Source organism: Chanos chanos, chromosome 9 (genome assembly GCF_902362185.1).
Source record: "Chanos chanos chromosome 9, fChaCha1.1, whole genome shotgun sequence".
Lineage (NCBI taxonomy): Eukaryota > Metazoa > Chordata > Actinopteri > Gonorynchiformes > Chanidae > Chanos > Chanos chanos.
The window spans coordinates 16,528,379-16,543,782 of record NC_044503.1 but is presented as its reverse complement, the minus strand read 5'-3'; the positions used below and the strand labels follow the sequence as shown (position 1 = coordinate 16,543,782).

At 40.7% G+C, this 15,404-nt stretch overlaps 1 protein-coding gene across 1 annotated transcript; it reads left to right on the top strand.

Annotated features, from left to right (window-relative positions):
* The first annotated feature begins 199 nt into the window (after positions 1 to 199).
* LOC115821430 (MAP kinase-activated protein kinase 2-like) lies at positions 200 to 15,132 on the top strand. The gene is made up of 13 exons (XM_030785258.1): positions 200 to 430; positions 3,216 to 3,355; positions 3,539 to 3,603; positions 5,695 to 5,774; positions 5,999 to 6,125; positions 6,245 to 6,320; positions 6,461 to 6,585; positions 6,954 to 7,039; positions 7,423 to 7,503; positions 8,146 to 8,255; positions 12,550 to 12,621; positions 12,662 to 13,419; positions 14,981 to 15,132. The coding sequence occupies exons 1-13, from the start codon at positions 200 to 202 to the stop codon at positions 15,130 to 15,132; spliced, it is 2,103 nt and encodes a 700-aa protein (XP_030641118.1).
* Positions 15,133 to 15,404: the final 272 nt, after the last annotated feature.

Sequence of the window (15,404 nt, the reverse complement as noted above, 5' to 3'; positions counted from 1 at the left end):
TGGAAACTGTTTCCTCTCTCTTAGAGCGGTCCAATACCAATAAAGCAGCATGCTGTTAAATAAAGTGCTGCTTTGGTGGTAACCCAGCTAATTGGATCGTCTCTAAATCCTCTAACACATCCAAGACAACTTCCCCTTAAAGGAGAGGGAGAGCGGTCGGGGAAACGGCAAGCTACTTGAAGCTACCATTCAGAGCGACATGTTTGCTGACTCACAAAATCAAAATGATGTGGTTTCTCCTAATCAACAAGAGGGGCAAAACCAGCAGAACAACCCACCCCCTCAGACTTATTCAAGAACGACCCATCGGTTTAAGAAAAACGTCATCACGGAAGACTACAAACTCACGGGTCTGGTCCTGGGACTAGGCATTAACGGCAAGGTGCTTGAGATAGTCCAGAAGAGCAGTGGTGTCAAATACGCTCTGAAGGTATACGATTTAAAGGGGGAAAAAAATGAGTTTTGTTAATCTGTTTGAATACGCTCTGAATGTACACGATTTATAGAAAAAAACATGAGTTTTGTTAATCTGTTTGGTTCTTGAAGTCAAGTTAACTATACGGTGAACGCCCAAGAAATGTTAAAGAACCCATGCTATTGTGTGAATGAGTGTGTGCGTGTGTGTGTGTGTATGTGTGTGTCTATGAGAAAGAGAGTACCAGGGAGTAGAAATTGGTAATGTGTTGTGGTACAGGGTTCCTACACAGTATGGAAAAGTATGGAATTTGATTGTAATAATTTCCATGTCAGGATAAGTATGGGAAAAAGAAAAGAGAGTATGGAAAAATATTTGTGTTTCCAGACTATTGCCCCTATTCTAAAACATAAAATTCAAAATTTATAAAAATAAATTGATCATACAAGAGAGTGTTTTTCATGGCATTTGGAGAAGGCAGCTAACACAGCCAAAAGCCCAGCAAAAGGGATTTATAGCCCTTTTCCATCAACGTGGTGCCGGTTCCTGTGCCTAATCTAGAACCGGTTCCACGCATTTGCACCAAAAAAGATGGCTCCTCAAAATTGCTTGTCCAAAAGTTGGAACCACTGACATCAGTGGCTATAAAATGAGAACCACACAAGAACCAATCAGTTCAGGGTGTGATGTAATTGGTACGTGACGTTCTCTGGAGAGGCAGGAGTAACAAGAAAAGTCTGACCAAGATGGCAGAGGTTAAAGGCTACATGTAGAATGAAAATGTGTATGACTAAAAGATGTATGGGCAACTATTTGTGTCTACATCAACATGGGTTGTTGTTTACATGTTACATGAACGTAGTCGGGGCCAGAGTGGTAGAAAAAACTCTCTCTTAACGGCTCTGGTTGGAGCAAATAGGCCACTATAGCTTCATTCAAGCACTTGAACTTTTGAGCTAGCTGACAGGCTTGCTGTTTTGTTATTGGTATTGTGTGTTTGGCTATGATAAGCTTGTTCTAGCCTGCTTTTGGAAAACTTACAAAAGCCTAAAATTATCAACAAAGGATCAATCGGTCACTGAGGTAATTTCCTGATGAGATGAGAACTATCTGAATGCTGATGGTTAACTGAGTGTTTGTCTACTTAGAGTGTGTCTCTACCTTTCAGCAGCACTGGGAACATTCCAGGCAAGTGAGGGATGTTTTCAGAGGCCTAAACAGCTTACCAGATGACACTCAGAATAAATGAGTAAACCTACAACATGCTTTAGTCAGTGACACATAATTCCTTGACAGCCTGTTAGATGTATGCTTACCCTACTAATGACAGGGATTCTGCAGACTGATACTGTCATTTTCATCAATCTTATATAGTTATGTCCTTACAGTTAGGCAGCCATAAGGTGTCCTCCTGCTGGCTCTGACGTGCTAAGTGAGAGTACGTTTCCAGAAGTGTCTTTTAAGATGTCATAACCATACATAACACAGTCTGCCACTGAGACAGCAGCCAGTCCTTTGGCTCCTTCACAAACTGGACTCTGGGTTTTATCCTCTTATCATGCTGTCAGCTTATTTGGTCTAGACAGATTACTGTGTTTGTAACTGTAGCATACTGCCAGTACGCTCAGTCGAACAATACAACTGGATCAGAACAATGTATTCATTAATGTGGACATCAGAACTCCTCTGCCTGCCTGCACTTCTCATTCAGTGAAGTGTAAAAAAAAAAGTTGGGGGATGACTCACTAATGAGTGACTGAAAAGTAATCACAAATCATACGTGTCACATTGATAACTAAACATAATTAGTCAATGAGTGGCTGTTTGGGGCCATTAGTAGTGGTCTGTCAACAGGATTAAATCTCTAAAACAAAATTTTGTTTCAGTAATATTGTTTAGTTCTCTGTTTGAAAATGACACTGTAAAATATAGCAGTTTACCTAAATTCTGTGCTAAGTTCTTATTGCTGAATAAACAAACGTGGGCTGCTATACCGAGACCTGTGAGACTTCTGGAACACATTGTGGTTTCCATAGTTACCTTCATTCACATTCTTCAAGCTCTAGTACAGGAAGGGTTCTGAGTTGTACATTTACATTACATTTACGTTAGGCATTAAGTTGACCAGCTGTAAGGCTTTAAAAAAACCCCAGGGCTTAAATATGGGTCTTGAGTAATCACTTGCACTGTAAGGTTATTAAAAGGCCTGGCTCAAACCAAGTACTGTTTAGTCTGTGCTCATTTGGTTGGTTAAAGCATTAAATCACAAAATTGTGTGTTTGTGAATCTTACTCTGATGAACATCTGTTACAAGACCTATGGATCTTAGATCTACAGTATGTGTAGATGAAAGATGTACAAGCTCTGGTGGATCTGCTATTTAAGTGAACATGGTATTTGCAGTACTTATGAAATTTCAGGTGTCATTATAATGAAATGTTATATGTAATGATGTATCCGTGTATTATATCACCAAAGGTCACCAGCAGTGATATATGACTCTACTTCACTAGGCGTACCATCCCCTTTCATTATTTTTTTTTTTTTTTTTGCAAACAACATTGTCTGATCCACTGGATTAGCAGAGCCTCTGATTTGTTTGTTTATGCCAGAATGTCTGGTTTCCAGATCTCTACAAATTCTCCTCCCTTCTCCACCTCTATGTTTTTCACCCTTGCTCTGTTACAGATATATGTCTGTAGCATTTTCAGCTATGCATAATCAGTGCTTTGACTTAGTCTGGTACTTCCCACTGCTCTGTGTGTCCATATCTCTCTCTCTCTCTCTCTCTCTCTGTCAGATGTTACAGGACAGTCCGAAGGCAAGGAGGGAGGCGGAGCTTCACTGCAGGGCATCGGCGTGTCAGCGGATCGTACAGATAGCTGATGTCTACGAGAATTTCTACCAGGGCAAGAAATGCCTTCTTCTCGTCATGGAGTAGTAAGAAAAACACAAATCGTATTACATTACCTTAATATGTGTGTACTCTCTATTGTGCCTTACTGTACATTGTAGCATATCGAAACCAAACAAAAATATAGTTTTTTTAAGTCAGACCGTACCATCATTTACTGCTTAGAGTAATGTGTTTACAATTTTCATGTCTCAATGTTTTGGGCACAGCATGGATGGTGGAGAACTGTTCAGCCGTATTCAAGCACGTGGGGAACAGGCTTTCACAGAAAGAGGTACTGTACTGCAGACACGCACACACACACACACACACACACACACACACACACACACACACACACACTCTGTATTACAGCTTAATTCCATAGTAACTGACATGTATTCCTAGCATGCTTAATAGTGGGTTGTAGCCTACAGAGACATCTTACTCCACATTTTACGTTTTACCAGTCCCCTCGTACTCCCCCTAACGCTTTCCCTCCATGTCTTCTCCATGCTTGTCATTGAATTTTAATGACATGAGAATTTTTACAGGAATTCCTGGTCTCGCTTCTCTCCACCCTCCACCTTTGACTTCTCTATGATAGTGCAGCCCAATGCATGGAATGTTCTCTCCCTCTCTCTCTCTCTCTCTCTCTCTCTCTCTCGCCCTCTCGCTCTCTCTCTCTCTCTCTCACCCTCTCGCTCTCTCTCTCTCTCTCTCTCTCTCTCTCTCTCTCTCTCTCAAGTAGACACCAGTAACTTATGCTATTTTAAGCTATAAAATGTCCTCATTAATTTATTTTAATAGTAGGGAAAGATCGGTATCGGGGCCGATCAAGGCATTTTTTAACTGATCAGTATCGGCTTTATTGAGCACAACCCTAAGCCTGATCCTTTGTTTTATGTCAGCTGTCACACAGGTGTCGTAAACGGCCGTTGCGGTATAGAAATTTCCTTGCCACAGTATTCGAAGAATGCCACCTTTGTGGTTTGCAGTAATACCGCAACCAAACCCCCCTGTGTTTAATTACTCATTTATGTGTGTGACATTCTCTAGGGATGTAGGGAGTAACTCTAGGGAGTAACAAAAAGTCTGACGCAGATGGCGGAGGCTAAAGGCTACATATAGCATGAAGACTTGTATATGATTAAAAGATGTATGGGCAACCATTTGTGTCTACATCAACATGGGTTGTTGTTTACATGTTACATGAACACAGTCGGGGCCAGAGCGGTAGAAAAAAACTCTCTTAACAGCTCTGGTTGGGGCAAATAGACTACTGTAGACCTTCATTTAAGCACTCAAACTGTTGAGTTAGGTGACTTGCTTGCTGTTTTTGCGACCACGCTCTCAGAGTCAAAAGTGGTAGGGCAAAATTCAGGAGGTGCTGTTATGACAGTAATGGCGGTGACGGGCTCAACACTGCGGTACACCTCCTAATACCGTGGTATGGCGGTGATGCGGTTATCGTTGCAGCCTTACTGATGGGGAGGTGGTGTTTCCTGAATGCCACGTACCAGAATGTCTGCTCTTCCTCAAATCAACTGGACAACCCATAACACTGTTAGAAACTTAGGAGGGTTTGTTTCACATAGATATCAGTAGTAACACTGTTTTATTAATGATCACTAACGGCCAGAGTTTAGTGATGGGAGAAATACATGGGCTCCACATATCTGCCGTATAGTGTCTGCTGAGAGAATGCTCACTGATATTCCTTTGTTTCCCAAAAGCATATACATTAAGTATTCCGCATTCTGCATTCTGTGTTTCTAATTTGTAACGTGTAGTGAACCGAAGGTAAAAGTTACACTCAAACTATGAATTACAAAGCAGAACAGCCAAACCTCCAACTGTTTTCCTATCTCACTACAGTTAGCCAATTTATATTTGTTTACAGATCCAAAATATGAGTTAAACATGGCAAAGACGCAGAAAAATGTGTCGCTAAGATGGAATCATAATGCCTAATTATCCGTACCTGCCCCTAGCTCTCTTGTCTGTCTCCACTATCTCAAAATCCCAAGATTACATATTATAATCACATATTACAAGGACAAAAAAAAGACTTTTGTAAAATGGCACATTAATACATTTTGAAGAGTGAGTGTTTTCTGAATGCAATTTGGTATAAGTGCCACTGTTAATGACAAAAAGGCTCATGCATTGATTTAATGCTTGGCACAGTCCTAGGTTACAGGAATACCCATAATTAGCAAAGAATGGGGCTAATGAAGTCACATAAAATACCTATAAGTTATTTATAATGCCTGCTGAAATTACACAGAATTCCAGTTGGTTACAAAGAATCCCTTTTATATTAATAGAATACTTTACAGATATCTCTCTCTCTCTCTCTCTCGCTCTCCGTCTCTCTCTGTAGAAGCTTCAGACATTATGAGGAGTATAGGAGAAGCCATTGAATTCCTCCATGCTATTAACATTGCCCACAGAGATCTTAAGGTAAGGTCACAGTTTAACCCATCCATAAGAGTTGACCATTCAGCTAATGACCTGACGGCCACACACCAGCTGTTTACAGACTCACTCAGATCAGAGGCACTGTGCGATTCCTCAGGCTTTGATGTCGCTCTGTTTTCCAGTCAATTGTCATTTACAAACACAGAACAAGCAGAGAGGCTGTGGCAGCTGGCATTAGCTAACCAATCACTGTCTGATGCTCTTAGCCAGAGAATCTGTTATACACATCTCGACAACCTGATGCAGAACTCAAACTCACTGACTTTGGGTTCGCCAAAGAGACCACGGCACAGAACTCCCTGGCCACACCCTGCTACACTCCATACTACGTAGGTAAGGAGAAAACTAGCATTAAAATCAGCATGTCATGCTATAAATTCCTCAGCCCTCACAATAGATGTGGTATCAGTGGAGAACTTTCAAGGGATCCAAAGTCTGTTTATTTTTTTTAGCCCCAGAAGTTCTTGGCCCTGAAAAATATGACAAGTCATGTGACATGTGGTCTCTCGGGGTCATCATGTACATACTGTAAGTGGAGGAGCCTGTTCTAAAATAATACACACATTATGACTTATTACCCTTACAGACACAACTGAGTCTTACATTTCTCTTTCTCTGTCTCTGTGTCTTGTTTTTTCCCACCTCTCTCTCTCTCTCTCTTTATGTAGGTTGTGTGGATATCCACCTTTCTACTCTAACAATGGATTGGCTATTTCTCCTGGAATGAAGAAGCGGATTCGTAACGGCCAGTATGAGTTTCCCGACCCAGAGTGGGCGGATGTATCGAGTGAAGGTAACAGAGGCGTTGTGTTACTGTCCATATATAGCAAGCGAAGCAAGATCACGGTGATCTTGAACATTTGACCTTTGCTGCTGAGATAAATGGAGCATGCATTGACTCTGCTGTTAGGAGGTGATGGACCTGCAGGGTCATTGAATGAGACCAGTGAGAAATAATATGACTGCCTTGTTGACCTTCACACGACAGTACACACTTACATAGATGACCTTGAAAACATACTGCATTTGTTTGAGTTATAAAAAAGGGTTACCTGCCCTGCCTTAGTTTCATTATAGCTCTCTCTTCTCCCTCTCTCTCTCTCTATCTCTCTCTCTCTCTCTCCGTCTCTCTCTCTCTCTCTCTCTCGCCGCTCTCTGTAGCTAAACAGCTTATTCGGTGCCTGCTCAACACAGATCCCACAGAGAGAATGACCATCTCAGAGTTCATGAATCACCCATGGATCAATGTTAGTTTCTACACTTTACAGTAACATAACCACACAGACTTATTTCACTATTTAAACCATCACTTTGAGAGGATTTGATCAATGGATCTGAAAATGTCCTCTATGGCACTTCATGCAGAACAAAAAACAAACAAACAAACAAAAAAAACCAAAACAATGCTACATTTGCAGTAATTACGACTGGTCATTTTTCATAGAAATGTTCTGCGTTAAGATTGGGACATATTGTTACTTTCCTCTTTAATCAGAATGCATTTGTTGTATCTCTGCCAAACAAACAAAACTGTGCATCGTGTCCTGGCAAAAAAAAAAAGAAGCAAAAACTGGGAACTGTACAGTGTGTTAATGTGTGTTAATGTGGAGTGTTTGTGATTGAATTACAGCAGTCTATGGAAGTTCCTCAGACCCCTCTGCACACCAGCCGCATCCTCAATGAAGAGAGCAGTGTCTGGGAAGAGGTTAAGGTCAGCACAAAATGCAAACACTTTTTCTTTTCTATTTACTTTAAAGCTTATGTAACTCAATCCATGTTGCACATACTAAAATAATGAACAATCAAAATCCAAAGCCAGAGAGGGTCATTCTGAACACAGTGAGAAAACAAATTAGCTCTGAGAATGTTTTACTCTTGTTAGTACAGGAGTTCTTCTGTGTGTGTCTTAGGTAATTGGAGTTTAAGAGATTGTCAGACTATATTTATTTACTGTGCCATTAACATTGCTGGTCATGTCAACAGAGATTTCCATTTAAGCCTTATATATCTATGAAAACATTTTGCTTGTTGGCACAGGGTTTTCTGAATAAAGTGTAATTTTGTTGAAATTGTTCTCATTTGCTCTGAAAGAAGGAAGGATGAAGCAGAGTGTTTACCTCTTTTGTCTTGAAGGCAAAATCCAAATCTGTTCTCAATCAGTCAGCCTGTTGAAGTTGCACAGTGATATACTTACTGAATTATTAAAATGTATAAAAACAAGAAACAGTGATAAGGATTAGTCTACTGAAAAAACATATCAGAAAGGGTGGCAATTGTCAAAACATGCCTGTCAATAAGTCAAGAGTGGCAGACAGCTCCCATAACACTTGTATTTCCTTGAATGTGTTAAAAGGAGGAGATGACCAATGCCTTGGCGACTATGAGAGTGGACTACGATCAAATTAAAATCAAGACCATAGAAGACTCGTCCAATCCACTCCTTCTGAAAAGAAGAAAGAAAGCAACACTCAGTGCTGCAGAAACACCAAAGTCATGACATACACACATACACAAATAAAAACACATATATATACACACACACACAAAGATACACACACACACACACAAAATTCAGTTTTCTGATAAAGTCCTAAAAATATGCATTCTTGCTCACGCTAACTGTATGTATTATATACACGAATGCACGCTCACACACTCACACACACACACACAAAACTCTTCTTCTGATAAAATCCTTAGAATATACATTCTCGTTCACGCTAATTGAATTCAGTTCCATCTTGTGCATTTTCATTTGGAAAATTTTCATATGAAATCTGCTCTTGCCTTTTACCATACCACTTTTCTGTTTATTTTACGTTCTGTACAGATTTTGGTGTTGGGTTTGGTACGTCTGTGGTAGTGCACTACTGGGCCAGTACTACCCATCTCTTGTCTCAAGATAATAAACTAAAATGTTTTTATATCATTATTTGAATTGTGTCATTCTTCTGTGGTGAAAATGGGGAAACACAAGCCAGAACTTTCCACCACTGTACCTGTACCTCCCACGACTGCTATATGAGAAACTCTGAGAGAAACAAAGAAAAAGACAGCCATTGAGACACAGACAGACAGAGAGAGAGAGGAATTCAAGAGTGAAAGACCTATGTATGAGTTTGTGTCATTTAGATTATCTGAACAGCATTAAGTGTGTCAGAGACAGAACTCTGGTAACATGCTCGCACTGAAAGAAAAGAAAAGACAGAGAACAGCAGAAGCAATGGAGGGTTTATGAGGACAGAGAGCGAGAGATGGATGGAATAAAAAGGCAAAGAGAGGGCCAAAAATCACAGAAGGAAGCATGTACTAAACATTCTTACAGGTCCCATATGAGGAGTCCAGATCAGAGTGAGAGTAACTGTCTGCCTATGGATGTGTCCCTTAGCCAAACCACACGCTTTACACACCATATTAACACACTCTTTAGACGAGAACAGAAACATTCCAGCTTCAAAGCATGAACGAAATTCACTCCTGCTGTAAATCAAGATGACGTAATATCTGAAATAACTGGCTCCAGATACACTAATGAATGCCCTCAGAAGTCTTCAAGTCAAACACGAAAACAAAAATCTCATTAGAGTAATTCTTTTTTGGTTACGAACATACCGTGATTCACATATATTTAATTTTCCCCCGCCATTTGCTCGCCTTAGTCTTTGCATTCGATAAAGTGATTACACTTATGTGACGGGTAAAACGTTGCCAGGATTTTGACAAGAAAGCACTGATCCCCTTAAGTGTACAACAACATCATCTGCTTTTGTGGAATTTCTGAATGAAGTTGTACAGTGTCTGTCTGCAATAGATCTTCTTAAAAGGCCTTCCTTTTGGGGTCTAGGGGCATTTAATACATACCTTGTCTTACTTTCCCTCTAAGAGACAAAAAGCCTGTAATTCAAAGGCTGTAATTTTCATTCCTAAATGCAAAGAAGTGAAGATTGAAAATGACAGAGACAAAGAGGCTGCCAGAGGGAAAATGCTTACATCAGTGTTTGGACAATCTCTAACCTCAACCCCTGACAGGAAAACACCAGATGACCGAAAATGAAGGAAAAAAGACACAGAAAAAAAGGATAAATGTTGTTGTGGGGTACATTGGAGAAGAGAACAGTGAGAGTGGGGCACAGGTATGGGAAAATTATACCAGCATGCACACACATGCAACGCTCTGCCTTTCACAGAGACGACCATAAAAACACACACACACACACACACACGCACACACGTGTAAGTAATACAGGCACATCCATTAACTGTTTGAGTTAATGATAAGGTTTGGGCCTTGGTCTTAACAGATACAGAGAACAGAATCTGTTCAGGAACAGATGTGCGTGTGTGTGTGTGTGTGTGTGTGTGTGTGTGTGTGTGTGTGTGTGTGTGTGTGTGTGTGTGTGTGACTATATTGAGTTATGCATATGTTCGGTTGTGCAAAAGTGTGTGTTCATAAATAGCTGTACGGATGTGTCTGTAATTGAGTTAAGATGTGTGCATACATGTGTGTACGTTGGAGTTGCAGTTGGTATTTGGCCCACCTCCCTGAATGCCTCCATCTGTCTCCTGGTGCAAGAAAAGCTCGCAGTGACTGAGAGAAGGAAAGTAAGAGAAAGAGGGGACGTACACAACACAACAGACATTGCTGAGTAAGTCACTGAGAATTCACTGTGTTTTAATTACCTGGGATAAATCTTTTTTTTCCCAAAGGCTAAATTAAACAAATGGGGAGCATTTAGTTTAGCAACTGACTACTGCCAGATAACAAACTTTTCTTTTCATGGCAATGTTATTTTCTGTTGTGTTCTGTTGTGTTTTACAGATTAGTTAGTATGACCTGCATTCAGGCAATATAAGGACTGCATGGTTATAAATGTCATTATTATTATTGTTATTATAATTATTATTAATGCTATTATAATCATTATTATTATTATTATTATTATTGTTGTTGTTATTATCATTATTATTATTGTTATTATTATTATATGCTCCCTCTATGAATAAAAAGTTAATGATTCAAGTCTGTTTTGTCACAGCACACAAAAAGCATATTTGGAAAACACGGCTATGCCAGCTTTGTGTATTCAAAAATGTTTTTCTTAAGCCTTTTTCATCAGATTTTTTTATCTTGCCCAAAAAAACAAACAATCAAAAGACACACATATACACACACACACACACACTCACACACACACACCCACACACACTCACACACACACACACACACACATACACATGCAATACTTATATTTTCAGTTGTCGAAGCTATTCCTATTTAGAACCAATGCTGCCTTTATTACCATAATGGTTTAACAGCTGTGATCATGAAGTGTGAAGGTTATCCCACTGTAAGGTGGGAAAACAGCACTATGTACATTGTATTTAACTCAAATATCAGAAAATAAAAGAATGTCAAAATATGATTACATTTTTAAAAAAGTTTATATAACTTATATATAACTTGTTCCTTGGCTTGAGCTCAATAAATCATGTGGGGACAATGGCATAAACTGGAAGGATGCATATTTCATTAAAAAAGTAGGACAGAAAAGTCTTTAGACAAGGCTCTCTGAATGTTTTATTTTTCAGTTTCTTGACATAAAACAGTTTTTTGAAATGTGTGCAGAAATTTCTAATGATGTAATAAGATGGGTCTTAGAGGACCGGGTAATATGAGATAACATAAGTAATAAAACATCTGTACACAACCTGTTGTTTTTTGCCTGTTAACTTATTTTGGTCTTAAGTGCTTCACAAATTTATGATTTCAGGAGGATGTTAGGAGGATATACCTGTATCCTACCATTAACCATTTTTTAAAATAATATGAATATCTCAGGGATTAAATGGCCAGGCAAAATGCGTGTACTCTTACAGAGAGAGTGAATCTGTTTGCTGTTGTCAGTGCCTCCAGACAAGGCGTTGTTATCAGTATCTGTTGATGCAGAGACTAAAATGCAATTAGTCATCATCTCTGTAAATTTTGTTTAACCTTTCTTTGGGCAGCATATGCAAACATCGCAGGCATGTCATTTCAACACAAGAAATGGCATTTTCCTACATAGGACTGTTAAGTTACGGGGAATGTGGTTTGCATATTATCTTGAAGACTTTTAGAGTAAACAGCTATTTCATGAATAGTGGGTTGGAACAGGAATTCTTTGTGTCTATGCCAAGATGTCAGACAGCTCTGTAATGCCTTACATTGTTGGAGAATTACGGAATATCTTCAGAGTGTGGAAAAATGATGTCATTCTTCATAAATGAAAATTAGACTTCTTTGGTCAACCCATAGAGGCATCTGTATGCAGGTGTGTGTGTGTGTGTGTGTGTGTGTGTATGTGTGTATGTATGTGTGTGTGTATGTGTGTACGTGTGTGTGTGTGTGTGCGTGCGCGTGCGCGTGGTGAACAGTCAAAATGCACATATGTGTATGACATGTATTAATACATTGAATTATCGTGTGTGTGTGTGTGTGTGTGTGTGTGTTTGTCTGTGTGTGTGAATGTGTTTGTGTGTGTGTGTGTGTGTGTGTGTGTGCGCGCACGCGCATGGTGAACAGTCAAAATGTGCATATGTGTATGACATGTATTAATATGTTGAATTATCAACGTGTATATCTCTGTGTCTGTGGTCAGGCAGTCACAGCATGCACATGATTGGACAGTCTGAGATATTGCATTTATCACCATGCAGTTGCTGTATCATGCATGCCTTTCCTCTCTCACTGCAGACATGATGCATGGGTGGATTGCATGGCTAGTATGGGCGGGACTGGTGGATCTCTCTGCGACATTTACGCCAAGAAAACTCTCATCGCCCTTTGTCAGCAGGATATTAATGACAGATAACGAATTTACCACTGAGAGGGACTGTCCTCTGGAGTGCACCTGTCCCTCATCCTATCCCACAGCCATGTACTGCAATAACCGCAACCTACGACACATACCCTACGTGCCCACACGGATGAAGTATGTCTACTTCCAGAACAACCAGATCACCACCATTCCAGATGGAGTCTTTGACAACGCCACAGAGCTCTCTTGGATCGTCCTCCACATGAACCAGCTTGACTCCGACAAGATCGGCAAGAACGTGTTCGCCAAGCTGCGTAACCTCAACCTCCTCTACCTGCACCACAATCGCTTGACCAGTGTGCCGGAGGGACTGCCACGCTCACTCCGCGATCTGAGGCTTAACCACAACAACATCTCTCTCATTCCTGCGGACGCTTTTCGTGGCATGGACAACCTAACCACCCTGCTTCTCTATAGGAACGCCATCCAGGAGGTGGGTAAGGCTCTGCAGGGGCTCCCTTTGTTAAATGTGCTGGACCTGCGTGGGAACAGGCTGCGGAAGGTTCCAGATGGCCTGCCAGAGAGACTGAGTCAGCTCTATCTTGAGTTCAACCTTATCGAGGCAGTGCCGGACAACTTTCTCAGCCTTCGGCCTGCACTTCAGTTCGTGAGGCTGGCTCACAACAGGCTCACAGATGGAGGAATCCCTGCCAACACCTTCAATGTGAGCACACTGATAGAGCTGGACCTATCACATAACAAGCTAGAGAGGATCCCAACTGTCAGCACGAGCCTGAAGAACCTGTACTTGCAGGCCAATCAGATCAAAGGTAAGACAGAGGTGAACCAATCATAAATCATTACTCTGGGTTAGTTAGAACTGACAAACTTCTCTGGCTCCCTGGGCTAGTTGAGCATTTCCTTGTTCTCTGTTCGAGTTTTTGGGGGGTTTTTCCAGGGAAAATTGTTGAAACATTATACAAACAAGGCAAAACTGCAACCTCCAAATGAGTTGGATTTGCTGCAGTTTGTTTGGAAAATGAGCTGTGGGAGCAAAAAAGAAGCTTAAAACCCTCACATTCCCAACACCCAAAATGATCCTCTGAAACAAAACTTATGTTACACATAAGGTCTGTTAATGCAAAGATCAAAATATTTAAAAGACTGCTACAAAATAGTTCCACTAACTATAAGCAAATTAATCAAACAAAAGAGAGGATACAAAATGAGCATCATGCCATTTGAACCAGGGCTACACATTCGAACCAGGCCTACACATTTGAACCAGGCCAACACATTTGAACCAGGCCAACACATTTGAACCAGGGCTACACATTCGAACCAGGGCTACACATTTGAAGAATGGGCTTCACAGTCATGCTCATGTTCATGCTCATAATTACAAGTCTGCAGTTTTCCACTAAAGGGAATGCTCACATTCTCTAATGTGACGTGTGAGGAAATTAATAACATCAAAAATGCATGCAAGACGGGACATGTAGAGGTCCAAGGAACAGGCAGAAAACCCTTGATATGATCCTCTAGATACTTTGCACCAGCCCCTATTCATGTATTTTCATTACCTCTCTCTCTCTCCCTCTCTCTCTCCCTCTCTCCCTCTCTCTCTCCCTCTCTCTCTCTCTCTCTCTCTCTCTCTCTCCCTCCCTCCCATTTTATTCGTCTCTTGTAATTAACAGGTAATTAATAATATTGCAAAACCAGGCCTTTTAGGTTTTGTCAGTTGTAATGTTTTGCTGTTTTCATGTAGAGGGAGCAGGGTTGGTGTCAATTCACAGTTTAAAGTAGGTAAGATCTGAGTTCAAAAAGAATGTGATCTGGAAAGTGGACAGAGATGCCATAAAAACAGAAGGGAACCAGAAGAAGAACTGAACCCTCCTCCAGTTTAACAAGCAATGTGAACATCTGAGAACCACATTCTTTTTTCTTTTAGTTCAAATAATGGTTCACTTCCCTATCTGAATTTGGTTTGTTTAAAGTGCATTACATGTGAAAACTTTGCATAAACTGACATATAGAGATTAAAAATTGAACAAAGCCCAAAGGGATTGGTTGCCTCCCGACCAAAATCACTCAAACAGTTGCTCTGAACTGCTCTCCAGCTGGTGGGTCCACTGAACAGGGCCATCACTTTGGCCATGTTTCACATGCATGATATAGAAACAGATTTTATCAGGTGTCGTTGGGTATTTGGGGTCAACTATCACCAGTTTATTCCATCACTGAACTGGAACCAGTGCTATGCTGTTTAATGTGGGGAATATTGTGGATGTACATTGTTTACCATCACCAGGGGTGATTCAGCTATGACAAACACACTACTCATTGTCTTTTTTGTTGTTGTTGTTGTTGTTTTTGACATTTCCCCTTCAGAGTTCTCTCTGAGCAGTTTCTGTAGGGTTGTGGACATAACAAATTACTCCCAAATTCGCGTGTTACGACTTGAGGGCAACGAGATCAGCTCCCGCGACGTGCCCCCGGAGACTGTGTACTGTCTGCGCCTAGCCGGTAGCTTCAGCCTGTAACCGCGGTGACGGTTTCCCAGCTATGGGCATCAATGTCATCACGTGATCATTGGTAATCAAGCTCCGGAGGCCCGGCTGCCATCCTGTGACCACTGTCAAGACCATAACAGGATTTAAATATGCAGATTACGCATCATAAGCATTTGACAACTTGAATGGAAATGTGATCATAATAACGCCATGGTGTGAGTTTTTGGTGAATAGCTATATTGAAATGTAGCATCTGAAGTAGAAATATCATTATAAACATGTATCCACTGGACTATGTATTC